Below are 16,692 nucleotides of genomic sequence, written 5' to 3' on the forward strand. Positions count from 1 at the left end.
TGAAACATTTTAGACTTCTCGAATATTAATAATCGAATTTTTCAATCTTCTCGCAATAGAAGTTTTCTCTTTTCTCGCAATATTTTTGCGGAGCAAAGAAGAACAAGAAGACCAGGGGTGCCAGAGGATATTTTCAAATGTCTTCACAGCTGAGTAAAAATGTCTTCAAATGTCTCCAATATCAAAATTTTGATTATCAGTGAAAAAATTTCAAAATCCAATAAATTTGTAATTTCAATCATCTCCTTGTTTTAAGTATCGTTTATTTTTACACACTCAAATTGTTAGAATTCAAGAGAATATTCTTTTAAATCGTCATGAGTAAGGGAAATGACTTTCCCTTGGATTTCCTAATGAGCCTTTAAATATAACTCCAACGGATTTTTCTAACTGAATTTCCTTTGAATTCTTCTGAATTTATTTTTGAAGAATTGCCTGTAGGGATTCGGAAAAATTCACCGTGAAATGGCCAATACCGACTTCCATAATGACCTGAAAAAACATCCATAAGATTTTCTGAAGAAATTTCCGGAAGCATGGATTTTTCGGAGACTTCCTAAAGGAATCCCTGAAGCAATTTCCGGAGGAATTGCTGTTGCAACATCCAAAGGATTTTCTGAAGGAAGTTTCAGATAAATTTCTGAAAGAACTTCTGGATTAAATGCTAATGGAACTTCCGGAGGAATTACAGGAGCAATTCCGGAGGGATTTTCTGGAAGAATTACTGAAGGATTTTTCTGAATAATTCCAGGAGGATTTTCCTGAGGACTTCCTGAAGGATTTTCCTGAGCAATTACTAAAAGGGTTTCTGAAGAAATATCTGAAGAAATTTCCGGAAGAACTTCTGGATAACTTTTTGGAGGAGCTTCCTGAGGTATTGCTCAGGAATATTGTGCAGGAATTTCCGGAGAAAATATCAGAGAAATTCCAGAGTATAGTTCAAGAGGTATTATTGGAGAATCTTTCGGCAACATTCTCGGAGCATCCTCAAGAGGAATTCCCGGAGAAACTTCCGAAAGGATTTTTGAAGAAATTTCCGTACGAATGCCTGCAGGAGCTTCGAGTGCAATTCCTGAAAGATCTGCTGGAGGAAGTCGTGAAAGAAACAAACTGAGGAATTTCTGAAGGAGCGACCGGAGGAATTTCCGACGGGATTCTTGGAGGATTTAACGGAGAAATTTCTGGACGAACTTGTGGAGGAGTTGCTAGAGGTACTTCCAAAGGAAACTCTGGAGAAATTTTCTGAAAAATTTCTAAAATCTCTAAAGAAATTGCTGGACGAATTCGTGGAGGAATTTCATGGGTAATTTCAGAAAGAATTCCAGAGATGTATTTACTGGAGAAATTCTTAGAGGGATTCCCAGTTAAAATACTGGAAGAGTGCCCAAAAATATTTCTTGAAAAAATATCAAAGGAATTCAAGGAAGAATTCAACAAGGAACTGTAACGAGTTTACCCTGAACTTTCTATTGAGTCTTTAATAAAAACTCAGGCGTTTTTTTTGGAAATTCCTCTGAATTTTTTTCAGAATTTTCTCCTGAACAAATAAAAATAATTTACGGCTGTTCTGATAAATATCCATTTAACTCCAGAACAATTTCAATTTCTTGTCGACATTCGTAAGAATTTTCTATGGAAACTAAAGAAAATTTTCTGAGAAAATGAAACTAATTTCCTGTGAAAATTTTCGTTTAAATGTGGTACATTGAAAATCCGAAGAGACATCCCTTAACTTCCAAATACAAATGATACTCCGGATTTGTATTTGAAAGACAGAAAGACAGACAAATTTAGACAAATTTCTTCTGGAAATAAACATGAATTCTTTGTAGGAGTTCAGATGATTTTCCTGCAAGAACTTGAAAATAATTTTGTGGAAATAAAGATGAATTTCTCGTTAAATTTTGGGGGAATTCCTTTACTGCCCATACTGAAATTATTATAAATTTCCAAGATAATTTGAAAAGAATTTCCAATTTTAATTCTCTTGAAATTTTATGAGAAATTCCTCGGACTATTAATGGGAAATTTTCTTTATTTTACACGATTTTTTGGGCCCCAAAATGAAGAATCGGTATTCAATTTCTTTCAGAGAACGATGAAGTTAATCATCCTGAACAGTTTTCCATTTGACTCAAACATCGTTTAATTTGAAATTTAAAAATAGATAAAAAATGCTTCCTCAACATTTTCGGTCTTGTTTGACGTACGAAATAATATGATTCAAACGCACTAGCAAAACACTGCAGGGCACTTGACTCAACCTTTGATAGTTAAAATATGGGCCTGACGTTTTGGGCTGATGGATCATTCGTTCTGCAATGTTGCACAGCCCAAAATTGGTCTTAATATGTCTTAAATGAAAATATTATTTTTACTGATTTAGACATTTTCGTGTTTTCTGGTTAATCCAACCATTTATGAAAGCCGAAATAGTCGCAGATTGGAAGAAAATTTTGTTTTCTTTGGGATGACCTTCCATCCGGTGGGTGCTTGCATATGATTTTTCCGATTAAATGGCATTTCTGACTACTTTTCTCCCAAACTCTCGCAGCGCACTCTACCACTGGATCCTTCTCGAATTCACCTATATTTATATGATCTGCATATAGAAGTCACAAAATTTATAAGCTAGTCATCAAATTATATTTTCTATTCGTTGGCTTATTGATTGTCTTAAAGTATCTTTAAATAAGAAGGTAAGTCTTCAAATATTTTAAAAAGTCTTCAAAATGTCTTCATGAAATAAATGTCTTCACAGAGATTCAAATGTCTTCAAATCGAAGACATGTCTTCAAATCTGGCATCCCTGACTAAGAATGAATACTTTTTCATTCATCGAGTTCATGCTAGTGTTCATTTTTAGTAAACAGCGCCCGTCTCAAACGTCATTGTGTTCATTCGGTGCATTGGACCATGGTCCAATGCACCAAATGAACACAATGACGTTTGAGACGGGCGCTGTTTACCAAAAATGAACACTTGCATGAACTCGATGAATGAAAAAGTATTCATTCTTAGTAAACAGCGCCCGTCTCAAACGTCAATGATGAACTCGGTGCATTGGACCATAGCGTCAATCAATGAGACTAAATAGAAGGTGAGGAAGAAGACCAAATGCAAGTGTATTAGTGGATGATGAAAAATGTAAACAGCAAATGGTGACGTACATATTTGCGCGGCTTCTTATGGGAGCTCCTTCGAATGCAGTAGTGAAAGCTTTTTCGCCATACACAAAAGGCACGCACACAATATATGGATTTCCATACCTTAGTATTTATTTACATTGAGCGTCAATCATAAACAAAAGTATCAAAATTTTTGCATCTGTGTACGCATCAGCGTTTATTTTACGTATGAAAATGTTTTATCTACGAATGGATTAATCTTCCACATCTGAATAATAAGTTGAAATATGTGCATATGTGCTAGCGACTCGTGGTGAGAAAATCGATAACATGAAGGAAGAAATACCCGAAAAAATGGCCCCTGATTCGGGGCTTCAAACGCAAACAAATACATTGATCTGCCGGTTGTGCTTCATGGAAAGTGATCGGTCAGAGAAGATCTTCGATGAAGGCAAAGACTACTTCAGCAAGTGGATTGAAAAACTTACTTCTCTAAAGGTTGGTAAATTTCAAAATGATTATAGTGATTTTATAATATATTTTTTATTTCAGCTTGTTTACATTCCAAATGCTCCCGCGTACTTATGCTCGGACTGCAAGTCTACGCTGGAAACGTTCGACTCGTTCCGGGAGATGTGCTTCACCAATGATCTTGTGTTCAATGAAACATTCTGTGGGAACAATGTCAAAGCGGAGAAACCGCCTGTAGTCGAAGTTGAAGGTCAATGTGACGAAGTTCAGGTAAATAATACCGCTTTTGAGGAAAATGCTATAAATGTGGGGGATTACGAAATAAGCATCCAGGATGCAGATGATAACGTTGTAATAGAGAATCCGCCGGCCGCAATAGAGCTGCGAAATATTTTTCTTAACACAGAGAATGTAAGCGTTGTGAATGTTGTCAACAAGGACGTCCAAGTACCCTCCTCTGCAGATGTCATACCTCTCGAAAGATGCAAAGTATGCAATGAAAATGCAACCAAGCTTCATTTATTGACCCACAAGAACAAACACAATTTCTTTTGCCTCTGGTGTTCGAAGAAGTGTAAACAGTTCGATCATATCATAAGACACATGGCTTGGCACAAAACCCGTAAAATGCATTTAAAACCCAAGAAACAACAAATACAGTTAGAGAATAAAAGTCTCGATCCGGGTGATAAGCTTGCTAAGCGCAAAAAAAGAGAGGATGAGTCTACTTCAATTAAACAAACAGTCAATCAAACCAAGAGAAAACATCGAAAACGGAAATCGAAACGGAAAACATTAGAGGAAAGCGATCGTTTAGCCGATGCGGAATTGTTGAACACAAAATTCCTTTGTGAAACGTGCGAAAAATTTACATCGGAACTGCATTCTCTTACACACAGAGAGGATCAACACTTTCATTGCAATTCTTGTCCCAGTAAGTTTCGTTTCTTGAGCTATCTGAGCGAACACATTGACGAGTGCCATAGAGCCGGCATGGGAATTCTAAAGGTAAATGATAATGGTGGTGGTTGTATACGTACGTTTTTATCCAATAGTTCTTTCCGTTCTATCGTAGCACGGTGCCGATCCAGTCAATGAACCGGTCGATGCTCATGTTGTAGGCGATCCTGTACAATCCATGGCAGATCAACTTCCAGTAGCGATGAGTGTAGATTACGAAACAGTTCCGCCTCAGCGAATGATAGAAATAGACTCAAGTGTTGAAGACGACGAATCTGAATCGGAAGTTGAAGTGAAGCCTGTCCCGATTCCAAGTGAAAAACTATTTAATGATGAACAATTCCGTGTAATACCGTCAGTTGCACCCACATGTAAACTGGTAGCGGAAGTTAAAATTGAAGGAACCGAACTACAAATCGATGAATCAGAAGATTCAGTGTTGTTGTTTCAGAATGTTAATACAGGGAATGAAGATCCACAACCGTTAGTTGCACCTACATGCGAACTAGTAGCAGGAATCAAAATTGAACAAACCGAATCAAAAATCGATCAATCAGAGGATTCGGTGTTGTCGGTTCAGAATGTTAATAGAGACAATGAGTATCCAAAACCGTTAGTGGCACCTGCATGCGAACTGGTAGGAGAAATCAAAATTGAAGAACCCGAATTGCAAATCGACTTGTGCGATCAATCAGATGATTCAGCGCTGTTGGTGAAAAATGCTACTAAAAACAATGAGCATTCAAAAAAAGACAATACGACTGCAAAAGGCCAAAGCGTATGTAAGACATGTGGCAAAATGGTTACTAAGATGCATATGATAACTCATAAGGCTGATGGAATGTTCTGGTGCTACTACTGTCCAAAGACGTTCGCCAAATACGATTACGTTCGGAAGCACGTTAAGTTGCACACGGAGAAGCAACGAGCCCGGAACGAAATGGCTGCACAAAAATATAATAAGACAGTACAGCCGATCGCTTGTGGCAATCAACAGTTTGTCGATGCGAATGGCTGTGAAGTATCTAGTGAAGGTGCTTCGAATTCAGCAACTGCTGAACTGTCGAACGATACACAAGCCCAGCAAACTGAACCCAGCGTAGATGAGGACAAGTTTGCATCGATTCGTAAAGTAGCGAAAGATAGGTATCTGGCGAAGTCTAAGAAACCAAGTCATGATTCAGAAATGCTGTTTTGCAAAATATGCAAGATATTTGCATCGAAACTGCATATAAAGACTCACAAGGCTAAGGGATTATTCCGGTGCCATATTTGTGGTAGGATTTTTGACAATTTTACATATATTTGCAAACACATCAGCACCCATTCGAAGAAGTAATATCGATCTTTATTCTCAACTAAGGCGAATTTTGAACATTGAAATGTATGTCAACAAATTTGAGAAACTTGTCATGAATAATTCTCTCAGAACTAGCCAATGAGACACAAGTAGTGGCTGGTTTCCTTCTCACCGCCGTTGGCATCCAGGTGCTTACGTATAATGCATAACAAGTCACATAATGATAACCGTCTGAGATTTGTATGGCGGAAGACATCTAACGCGGGTTTTCTCAAAATACGGAACCCTACTTGAAAAAAAATGTACCATATATGCAGGAAGGTGCTATGTCACCAAATATTTTTCAAATGAAGGCATTTAATATCGAAACTTTAACCGCAGAGATATTGATTCCAAAAATGTTACTGCTAGTGTACCGGTGTAAGCACCTTCAGAAAAGTTAAAGCATGATCTACATAAAAACTTGATAGGCAATATTAACTCGTATTTAAAGTTTCATGCCATATAAATAGTATTAGTAAGCATTTTATTCTGTTCTCATAAATAGTTATTAATTAAAAGTGTGTTGTGTGGTTGTATAGCATTCGATTTTGATTCTGTTATGAAAGAAAATCCTTCACCGATTTCAGTAGCACTGATAAGGTACTGGAGGATAATTTCCAACTAATTTGATACGGAATATGCACTACAATTTTTCTCAATACATTTCTGTTAGAGTTATGTGTATCCTTTTCTTTTTGCCTTTCTCGTACCGTGCCCTTGTGCCCTTATTCCAATCAGTGCCTAATTCCGTTCACTCAAGACAAAATAATAAATAATGAAGAATTTTTGTATAAAAATAACAGAAACATATTTTTGTACTTTTCTTTGGTTATGTATGCATGAAATGAAATGAAAATCAGCGTCATTTTTAGCGATAAACAGTGAAAATTTCAACAAAATTTGTTGGTCGTCACTACAGGCGCCATTTTGACTGTTTTCATTAATTCACTGGTTAAGGACGTCTGCCATAGTATTCAAGCATTTTTTGGTGAAAATTTACCCTGAATTTGAAACAAAGCAGCATAACAAGATATAATAGGTAACATTGAAGTGTATTACCTAATCGTTGTCTGTATTTTTCCGATATAAAATGCTGAAAAGTGAAAAATATCTTGACCGGAATAAGGGTACATCTAAATCAACACGTTCCTTATTCCGTTCTATGGGTCTGGAGGATGGATTCCGTACACTACATCGTACATCGTACACTAATGAAGCCATATGCATGATGAACCTTAGAAATTCTATCCTGCAAGCAGTCAGACTGAAAAGAACTCCATTTACAACTCTACGCTAAATGGTTATATGGAAACGTTTTTCAATTCATGCCGGGAAAACGTAGTTTTTTTTTCAGTTGATGGAGAAAGACGAATTCTCGCTTAACTTTTCAAAAGGACCTAAGTAACATTTTTTTCATGAATTAATTTGAGTACTGCAATCAAAAGCTTTCATGTTTTTCTGTTGATTGCGCTATTCAAATTAATTCATGAAAAAAATGTTACTTAGGTCCTTTTGAAAAGTTAAGCAAGAATTGTCAAGTGGTTGCTGGACAATGTTAAAAGGGCTTCCGAAGAACAAAGAAATATTCAATTTGAACGAAACAGTGATACGAACAATTCCAAACAAACAGAGACATTGTTTTGGAAGATTCATGTTAAAATTAAAGGCCTATTATCCAGGCTAAAGTAAAAATTACGTTGAGGATAAAGTGGGAAACTCTGATAGTGAATCGTATCTGTCCTTATCTGTGGTACCTAATGCTACTGGGCAGCTAGCATTAATGTTCATGTTGAACTCGAATGGTAAGTGAAACAAACGAAAAAACAACCAACTCAGCTAAACTAAGGAAATATCATTCATTGTATTTTAAATTTGAAAGAAAATAACATTTTATTTTTTTAATTTGCCATAATAATGAATAAAAAGATAAATTTGTGAGAAAAAATATCTCTGATTTTAACATCTCCAAGAAATCAAATGTTTTTCGGGTGGAAAAACTCGGAACACGAATGAACGGAATTAGGAACAATGCCATTTCAGATGATTGGAATTAGGACCACAGAATTGCTCAAGTTTGTTTTAACTATTGGAACCTAAGTCTATGAATGCATCCCAACATATTTTATTTTCAATTGTATATAGAAAATGACACAATGTAGCGAAATTGCAGCTTCAAAATACTTAACGGCTATTTTTTAGAGTTTTTAGACATAGCTCATTGTCTTAGGTGAACGGAATAAGGGCACAGCACGGTACAACAAAGTTGTACCGGAAGGCTATCATTTCACTCCAAAATCGAACTTTTTATAGAAATCTCGGAGACCCATGATGTTATATACCAATCGACTCAGCTCGTCGAACTGAACAAATGTCTGTCTGTCCGTGTGTATGTGTGTGTGTGCACACGAAAACCGAAAAACATTAGCCACTTTTTCATATAGTAATTCTTGACCGAATTTGATAACGATGAACCATAGCGTTTGAAAGTTATTAAGTAAATGGAATCGAACTATATAAGCGCCGTATAAGGTTGGTGTCTTGGCTAAATGCGAGAAAGGCGCTATAGTGCCTACACTACACTATCACCACTCGGTGAATTAAGTTGGGTTTTTAGGGGGGTAAACGAAAATCTGCAAACATACTTACACCTGAGGAGGAAAACTCAAGTAGTGTGGGGATGGGTGTTATATAGAAGCTCACCCGAGCCACTAAATCCAAAACCCTTTCGCCAGCCCGTACCCTCGCCTTATACCTTTATTTTTTTGGGATGTACTAGATCATCCAAACCGTCCTTGAGTCCGGAACTTGCGATCTACAGTTACAATGCGAGCTTTTTTCGTCAGTCTAAGCTTGGATATATATTCAATCATATCGATTACATAATCCTAAAGATCAAAAGACATGGTCAGATGGTTTTGGGATATCCTGGGTCATCCAAACTGTCCTTGAGTACTGAACTTGCGATCTACAGCCACGAAACTAGGTTTTTTCACTTGTCATAACTTTCACTTTCACTTGGTTTTTTCGCCACTAGAAGCTTGAATATGTATTTAACCATGTCCATAACATACTCCAGAAGACAATGAGACATGGTAAGATGATTTTGGGATGTACCGGGTCATCCAAACAGTTCATGAGTTTAGAACTTCCGATCTACAGCCACCACTCTAGCTTTTTTTGTCGCTTCAGGCTTGGATATGTATTCAACAATATCCATAATATATTTGTAAAGATCAAGAGACATGGTTAGATGGTTTTGGGATATCCTGGGTTATCCAAACTATCCTTGAGTTCCGAACTTGCAATCTACAGCTACGACACTAGCTTTTCTTGTCACTAGAAACTTGGATATGTATTCAAGCATGTCCATAACATATTCCAGGAGACCAGGAGACATGGTAAGTTGGTTTTAGACATGCTGGGTTATCCAAACCTTCCTTGAGTTCAGAACTTGCGATCTACAGTTACCACTCTAGCCTTTTCGTCGCTTCAAGCTTGGATATGTATTCATCTATATCCATAATACATTCCTGAAAATCAAGCGACATGTTCAGATGATTTTTAGACATCCTGGGTCATCAAAACCGTCTTTGTGTTCAGAACATACGATCTACAAGCACAGTAGTGCATTCTCCAGCTAACCGTAAGCATTTTAAAAAATCCGTGCGTGCGATTATAACGCTGCCTCAATGCAAACATGCTTTGTACTGGCTTGTAGAGTCTGGGTTATATAGCTTTATATTGCCAAAAACTCAAAATATAGTGCTAATGGTTACTTACCAGTAAATGGTATACCAGCACCAACATTTCAAAAGATTCTTTTGCAGCTGTAGATCTCAGAATATCTCAAAACTATTTTACGATATCCGTTGACCTCCCGGAAGTGTAATGGATGTAATGGAATTCATATTAAAGCTTTGAATAATGAAAAGAACTTCTACACAGCTGTTGATCTGAAGTCCCGAACTGAAAGACAGTTTGGATTGCCCAGAATATCCCATAACTATCTTACCATACCTGTTGACCTCCCAGAAGGTGTAATGGATATAATTGAACGAATATTGAAGCTTTGAGTATTGAAAAGAGCTTCTAAGCAGCTGTAGATCTTAAGTCCTGGAAACAAGGACGATTGGATTGCCCAGAATATCTCGTGACTATTTCACCATATCCGTTGACCTCCCGGGAGGTGTAATGGATATAATTGAACGGATATTGAAGCTTTGAATATCGAAAAGAGCTTCTAAGCAGATGTAGATCTCAATTCCCGAAGTCAAGGACAGTTTGGATTGCCCAGAATATCACAAAACTTTTCTGCCATAGGCATAGGACGTCCAAGAAACATAGAAAATAGATTTTTGTACATCATAGTAACTCTACGGATACGTTTGAATAAAAAACTTATTTTGAAACAATACAATCCGCTGCCAATACACCTAAAATTTTCTCTTCCGTAACTTCACCGTGTTCATGACGTTCTAGGTTGTTGTAGGGCCTTGATCGTCCATATCCTGATATTTTTCCTTGATAGGGGAGTTAATTTAAAGCAATTTTTCTGAGGAGAGTGTTAATTTTCATTCTTCGTGCGATTTAATACATCAATTTTTCTGTTGGGGTCATATATGACCCCGTGGGCCTGAAAGGGTAAGCTGCTGTGCTCACATAGTGCCTCGAGTGCCTTCATAAAAGATCATGTGCCTGTTGTTGTGCAGACGCTAGTAGTGATAGAAGCGCTGCGTCCGAGGTCTGAAAGTACCTGCTGTCAACTGGGGTGGCAGAACTGTTCACCCGCATGAAACATGTAGCAACAAAAGTATGACTTGTGGTGAATGCATTCAAGACAAGTACAGTTAGTGAGCGGAGCCGGGCGCGACAGGCCCGCCTGGGAAGTAGTGTTACGATAGACGGGGATACTTTCGAGATGGTCGATGAATTCGTCCAACTTGGGTCCTTGCTTACGGCTGATAATAATGTTAGTCGTGAAATACGAAGGCGCATCGTCTCTGGAAATCGGGCCTACTACGGGCTACTGAAGATACTGCGATCAAAAAAGATTCACACCCTCACCAAATTTGTCATGTACAAATCGCGAAGTCATGTAGCGAAGTTGCACAAATTTCCATATAGATGAAAGTGGGGAAAGATCGCCATATGGGGCAAGATAGCCAACGTTGATTACGAATTAAGTGAGCATTATATTCACACTAGCTGTATGTACCCGGCCTTGCTCGGAATTACCAGTTTGATTCGCAGTTTTTTCATAATCGGAAAAGAAATAATCCAATTGGTCAACACAGGCCTGGTAGCGGGTCACTTTTTAGTGACTTGGTCACTTTTTTCGGGTCAGTCACTAAAAAGTCTCTTTTTTCGACTTCAAGTCACTAAAGTCACTTTTTCTCGAAAAAAGTCACTATTTTTAACTATTCTGACTATGTTTCGTAAGCATTGTCGTGGAATGAGAAAAAAATGTTTAAAAATTTGAAACTTCATGCGTCGAGAGATGCTTTATTCATGACGAACATGAAATGACGAATTTAGGAAAAATGACTACTTAGTACTTTTTGGCCCGAACGCTGTTCGGAGCTTCTTCGAGACTCCAGATTCGCTGTGAATCTCGGTGTTGTCATTAGATTTTCATCAGCGATTAATTGAAGGAGTTTCGTGTCACAGTTTATGATTGGTAATGGTAATTGGTAAATTATGATATAGTAATGCAAGCAGGATGGGCACAGCGGATTGTGAATCTAAATTATTCACAAAGTCAATAACTGACTCTGCTGAGTTTCAAACCTCTTGAAAATTGTTAAACCCTACACTTCATTAATTACTAAAGCGTAGAGTTTAACAGTTTTAAAAAGAGAGATTTTAAACTGTTGAATATTCAGATTGGTCTTTTTAATTTTAAATACATTTCCTGTTGTTTCGGGGAAATCATTAGTGAGCGAGGGCTTGCTCTAATGCTCATTAGTGCATACCCAAAAACAAACAATTTTCAGCTTTTTTTATAACAAAAACCTATATAGTTTGGAAAATAAAACTAAAATATTTATTTTTGAATTGAAATGGAGAAATTCTCATCTCTAATTGATATTGTCTATCCGGAATAAAGTACTAGCTTTTTATACCGAGGTAGGATTTTTCTCCAGACACAGGCAACTTACCCAACTTCGGAAGTAGTGCGCTGGATTCGCCTAAAGATGCGCTAAACAACGCATCTATTAGTTTGACAGATAAAACTTCGGAAGGAAAGTTCGGTTCGGAAGTCCAGACTTCCGAATTCTAATTTGGTGCTACGCTACGCCGACAATACTGCAATGGACTTGCCAAGATTTCTGTCAAAGTTGCTGAAAATCACATCATTTTTGCCGGGATATCAGTATTCATTTAGCTGGGCACACCGCTGCGCGGATTTTTGCCGAGCTGCAGAAATAAAAACTAAGTGTGTAAGAGATCCACCATAGAAATATTATTTTCCGTAATGTTTCTGTAAGGAGTGAAATGAATGGTCTATCGACATCTGCTCAGATAAATGCTTAAGAATTTTCCAATATAAGGTTGGTATCGTGTTCAAAAGAAATTTCTTTTTCTATCTCATTCACATGTTAAATTCCGTTCACTGAATCGGAAAAGTAAAGAATCGAAACAAAATTCTTACAGCAGTATCCACATGAAAAGAACAAAAAACAAAATTGGCATTTGTAAGGTTCCCACGCAAAGTAATGGGAGCTGTCACTTCACTTTCGGAAAAATATTCTGCTCGATTATTCCGTAAGTAGAAGTGACAATTTGCTCCATGCAGATCAGTTGTCAAAATTCCTCTTGGTAATATTGAACAAAATTCCGTAACCTCTCTACTTTTTAAGTCGATACTGGCCTATATATTTGAATGACATTTGAAACTGCATAAATTTTGGATATTCCATCCAGAAAAATCGTGATTTTTTTTTGTTGGTAGCTTGAACTTCTTGTTTAGGCCTTTTAAAGTCCTGAAAAAATCGTTAGGCTTTGAAATTATTCTTGGGTATCAGATTTATAAACTACTAGTAGACCCGGCAGACGTTGTCCTGCATAGTAGGCGAAAATGCGCGTTATGACCTGCCCATACGAAATTTTCATACAAATCTTTATTTTACTCAACCTTACTCGTAAGTTTCGCATAAGGAAATATCATATAAACCCGTCGGAAACTATATCGATCGTAACTGCTGAAGGAATGAACAAAATCCATCCATCAATTTTCGAGTTATGCGGATACGAACACAGACCATTTCATTTTTATTATAAGCAGACCCCAGACGAGGCATATATTGACAATACTTTTTTCGTCAAACTTTTCATCAAACTTTTCTTCAATATTTTCACTGATTAGCTGGCATGGCCGTAGCTGAAGAAAAACTCATTTTTTTCTTGAACTAATACGAATCAAATAGCGGTATAATGGAACGTACACACGGTCAAGCAGTTTGACCAACATTGACTCCACCCAGTACTGGAATTTCTCATTTTCAATAAGAGATGTCACGCGATGTTTACATATCTGCCCCTTTCAAAATCTATTGAAACGCGAAGGATGAATGGCATGCTACAAACATCTCACAAAATATTTGTTCCGTGACAGGTCATGAAAGTGTGCAATATCTGCTTTATTTTTGTGTTTATTTTTACTTTCAACTCGGTGAATTAAAGAAGTATGATTAATTTACCGACTAGTCACTATTTTTCGCAAGTATCTATTAAAATAACTTAGATATTTAAATTTTAAAATAAAGCATAACATCCTTTCATGACTGCCTTTCATGCAAAATTGATCAAAGTACACACGATTCTTTCATTTGGTCGCCTGAAATAGAAAAAGGCGCTTTGCTCTCTGTCTTATGACGATCACGACCTTTTCCAGTACTGACTCCACCTCTCGTTTATTCAAACATCCATCAAGTTTTACTAACAGCGGCACGAACAATCAATCTATTCGACCAACGATATCACACACGAACGACCGAAGCAACAACTTGAGCACCAACCATCAAAAAATATATGGGGGTTTGTGCAACTTCACTACAAATGCTCAAACATGTTCGGCGAACCTTGACTCCACCCCCGACAACTCAAACCAAAATCAAACCGTTTTAATTTTTTCCAACCGAGCCGCCAACTGTCAAATGGTTGTTCCAACAACTTCACACACGTTCAAACAAAGCAGCAACCGAAGCGTTTTCTTGGGGGCGGAGTCAATGTTCGTCAAACTGCTTGACTGGTGTGTACGTTGCATAACGCACAAAACACGTACACACTCAACCGTCATCGACTCCTGTGGGCAAACTGCGGGGGGAGATGAGGGGAAATATTGAAAAGAATATCAAACTTTTCTGATTTCCCTCAATATTTACTTCAATATTTTGGGTTCGCACTCACACCATCAATCTTTTTCTTCAATAATCAAGAGTTTGTCAAACCTTTCCCGTCGTGTGGGGTCTGCTATATAGAAGAAGACTAGTTGGACGCTGAGACGAGACCTGCAAAGACGCTGCTTCTTTTCTCTTGTTTTGACACTTGTTCTTCTTTTCATCACAGTTGACCATCGAGTTTCAACTGTTTACTTGACTGTTTTACCTAAGCCCCAGGTGGACCCTTCTGAGCACAATAAAAGTGTATCCAATTCACGAAATAGTTAATTCATTTTCATAAGGATTTTTATACCGGGAACAAAACACAGGTTTATTACTGATTATTAACAAGCTAAACGGAAGGTTTGGAATACTCGTTAAAGAAAAAAAGCCTTGGTAAAACAAAAATGATGTGTAATAATTTAATTGGGATACCAATACTTTCACTCAAAAAGCTACTGGTTGCACCTAACAGTTCGTGACAGCAGTTGGCTGGCAGCAGCTGAAGTTACATTTTTTCCTCTTTGCAGGTCTCGTCTCAGGTTGGACGTACCTGAACTTGCTCGGGGTTGTATTGTTTTGCATTCTAACTGTCAATTTTTGAGTTCATCGCAGCACTGCACTCTAGATATTTTTTTGTGCGATCGCATTGGGTTTTCTCACAACTGGCCCTAATATTGTATTTTGACAATTTTTCATCTTTCCCCGTCAAATTTGCAAACTTTTTGTAGATATGAACACAGCTGATCCCAACACGAATCGATTGGTGAAGAAATCAGCCCATCCGTTCATGTGTTATATAGACTAACGCAAAAAGAACTCCCCCAAGAAATTATGACGTTTGAGCGGGTCGCATAATGAACGCAAAATGAACTTTTGTTCGAGAAGACGACCCGCTCAAATGTCAAAATCCATCAGGTGAGTGAATTTGATGAACTCCTGCACAGGTCTATTGCATCAAACACTGTTAGATGACTTTACCCATTAATGGGTACTGTGTTATTGTTGATATTATTCCCACCGTGAAAAATTGACCCATTTTCTTGAAAAAGTGCCACTACCCATTTTAATGAGTAGTGGCGCTTTTTGAAGAAAATGGGTGAATTTTTCACGGTGGGAATAATATCAACAATAACACAGTACCCATTAATGGGTAAAGTCATCTAACCGTGAAGGAAATGTCAACTCATTTTTATATATAGAGATGTGAGTCGAATTAAATCTATGTCTAAAAATTAATTATATAAATTTTTGTTATAAAAACGAGCTATTTTTACATACAAGCGAAAGTTTTTCGAATAAGTTTGAGCCCATAATAAACGTTATTGCACATTATTCTGTATGACTTGCCTCAAAGTTGTGCTTTTCCAGTGGTGAAGGGGGTGGAAAATAAAAAATATAAAAAATAATCAAATAAAACAAACTTATCAGATTTTACTTGTCATAAGACGAACTATTCCATTTATTTCCATCACTTTTTAAACTTTGAGCAGTGTCTCATACTTGACTCGACTTGAGAGACTAAAGATGTCTTCACTGTTGAAGTCGAAATACGTATACTTGTGAAGATTGCAAAGTAATGGAATTAAATAGTGCATGAAAAGTGAAGACATTCCATTAAATAAGCACACAATTTCCTTTTCATCAAATTTGTTGAATAATGTTCCCTTCAAATTGAAATTTTTGACCAAAAGATATTAGGGGGAGACATAATTTTTGAAAATTATTTTTAACGACCTTATTAACTTTAAATAAAGTCCATTTTGTCACTGCGAATGAAATCAAAATTCACTATTTGGTCACTTTTTCTGCAGCTAAAAGTCACTATTTGGTCCCTTTTTTCGCCAGTGTTGGTCACTAAAGTCACTATTGAGCAGCATTGATCGCTACCAGCCCTGTCAACAGGATAATTCTGTTTTCTTATTGATATTTCATCATTTGATTAAAAGAAGGCAGATTTCATTTCGACATTGTCGTTTCAAAAGGGCGAAAGTCGCAAACGTAAACATTGACTTCTTCTGCTGATTTCATGGAGATTAGAGACTTCTGGTGGTATTTTCCACTTCCGTTCGATAGAAGGCACGGAGCGCCACCAGTTCCAAGTGGTTGTTAGCTGGGAGGGGTCCTAGTTGTTGAGGAATTTGCATGAAAAGGCATTGTTTACGTTTGCGACATTCGCCCTTATGAAACAACAGTGTCGAATTTGAAAACATTGACTGATTTTGAAAAAGGAACCAAACCCAAAATCGCCTTTTTCGCCAAAACGTCTATTTTTAAAGAAGGAAAAATATGCACCGATGTCTGATTCCGGACAAACATCTATTTTTAAAGAAGGGATCACATTCACCATTCAGGAGGAAACACATTAATCATTGCTTTTCACTGGGCAAACCATGATTTCGATGAATGG

The 16,692-nt window shown here is 37.3% G+C and overlaps 2 protein-coding genes across 2 annotated transcripts in view; both read left to right on the plus strand.

Moving 5' to 3' along the window:
- LOC134214591 (uncharacterized) overlaps positions 1 to 16,692 on the plus strand; it is a 219,205-nt gene that overhangs the window by 2,536 nt on the left and 199,977 nt on the right. The gene's annotated exons all lie outside the window — the stretch shown is intronic.
- On the plus strand, positions 3,278 to 6,442 carry LOC134214588 (uncharacterized). The gene is made up of 3 exons (XM_062693926.1): positions 3,278 to 3,626; positions 3,681 to 4,607; positions 4,675 to 6,442. The coding sequence occupies exons 1-3, from the start codon at positions 3,459 to 3,461 to the stop codon at positions 5,896 to 5,898; spliced, it is 2,319 nt and encodes a 772-aa protein (XP_062549910.1). The 5' UTR covers positions 3,278 to 3,458; the 3' UTR covers positions 5,899 to 6,442.

Source organism: Armigeres subalbatus, chromosome 2, assembly GCF_024139115.2.
Source record: "Armigeres subalbatus isolate Guangzhou_Male chromosome 2, GZ_Asu_2, whole genome shotgun sequence".
Taxonomy (NCBI): domain Eukaryota; kingdom Metazoa; phylum Arthropoda; class Insecta; order Diptera; family Culicidae; genus Armigeres; species Armigeres subalbatus.

What these genes read in the sequence shown, in the direction of transcription:
- LOC134214588 (XM_062693926.1), top strand. Translation starts at nt 3,459, where the DNA reads ATGAAGGAAGAAATACCCGAAAAAATGGCCCCTGATTCGGGGCTTCAA. An exon ending in AAAAACTTACTTCTCTAAAG is followed by an intron (nt 3,627 to 3,680) that starts GTTGGTAAATTT and finishes TTTTTATTTCAG; the next exon opens with CTTGTTTACATTCCAAATGC. An exon ending in CCGGCATGGGAATTCTAAAG is followed by an intron (nt 4,608 to 4,674) that starts GTAAATGATAAT and finishes GTTCTATCGTAG; the next exon opens with CACGGTGCCGATCCAGTCAA.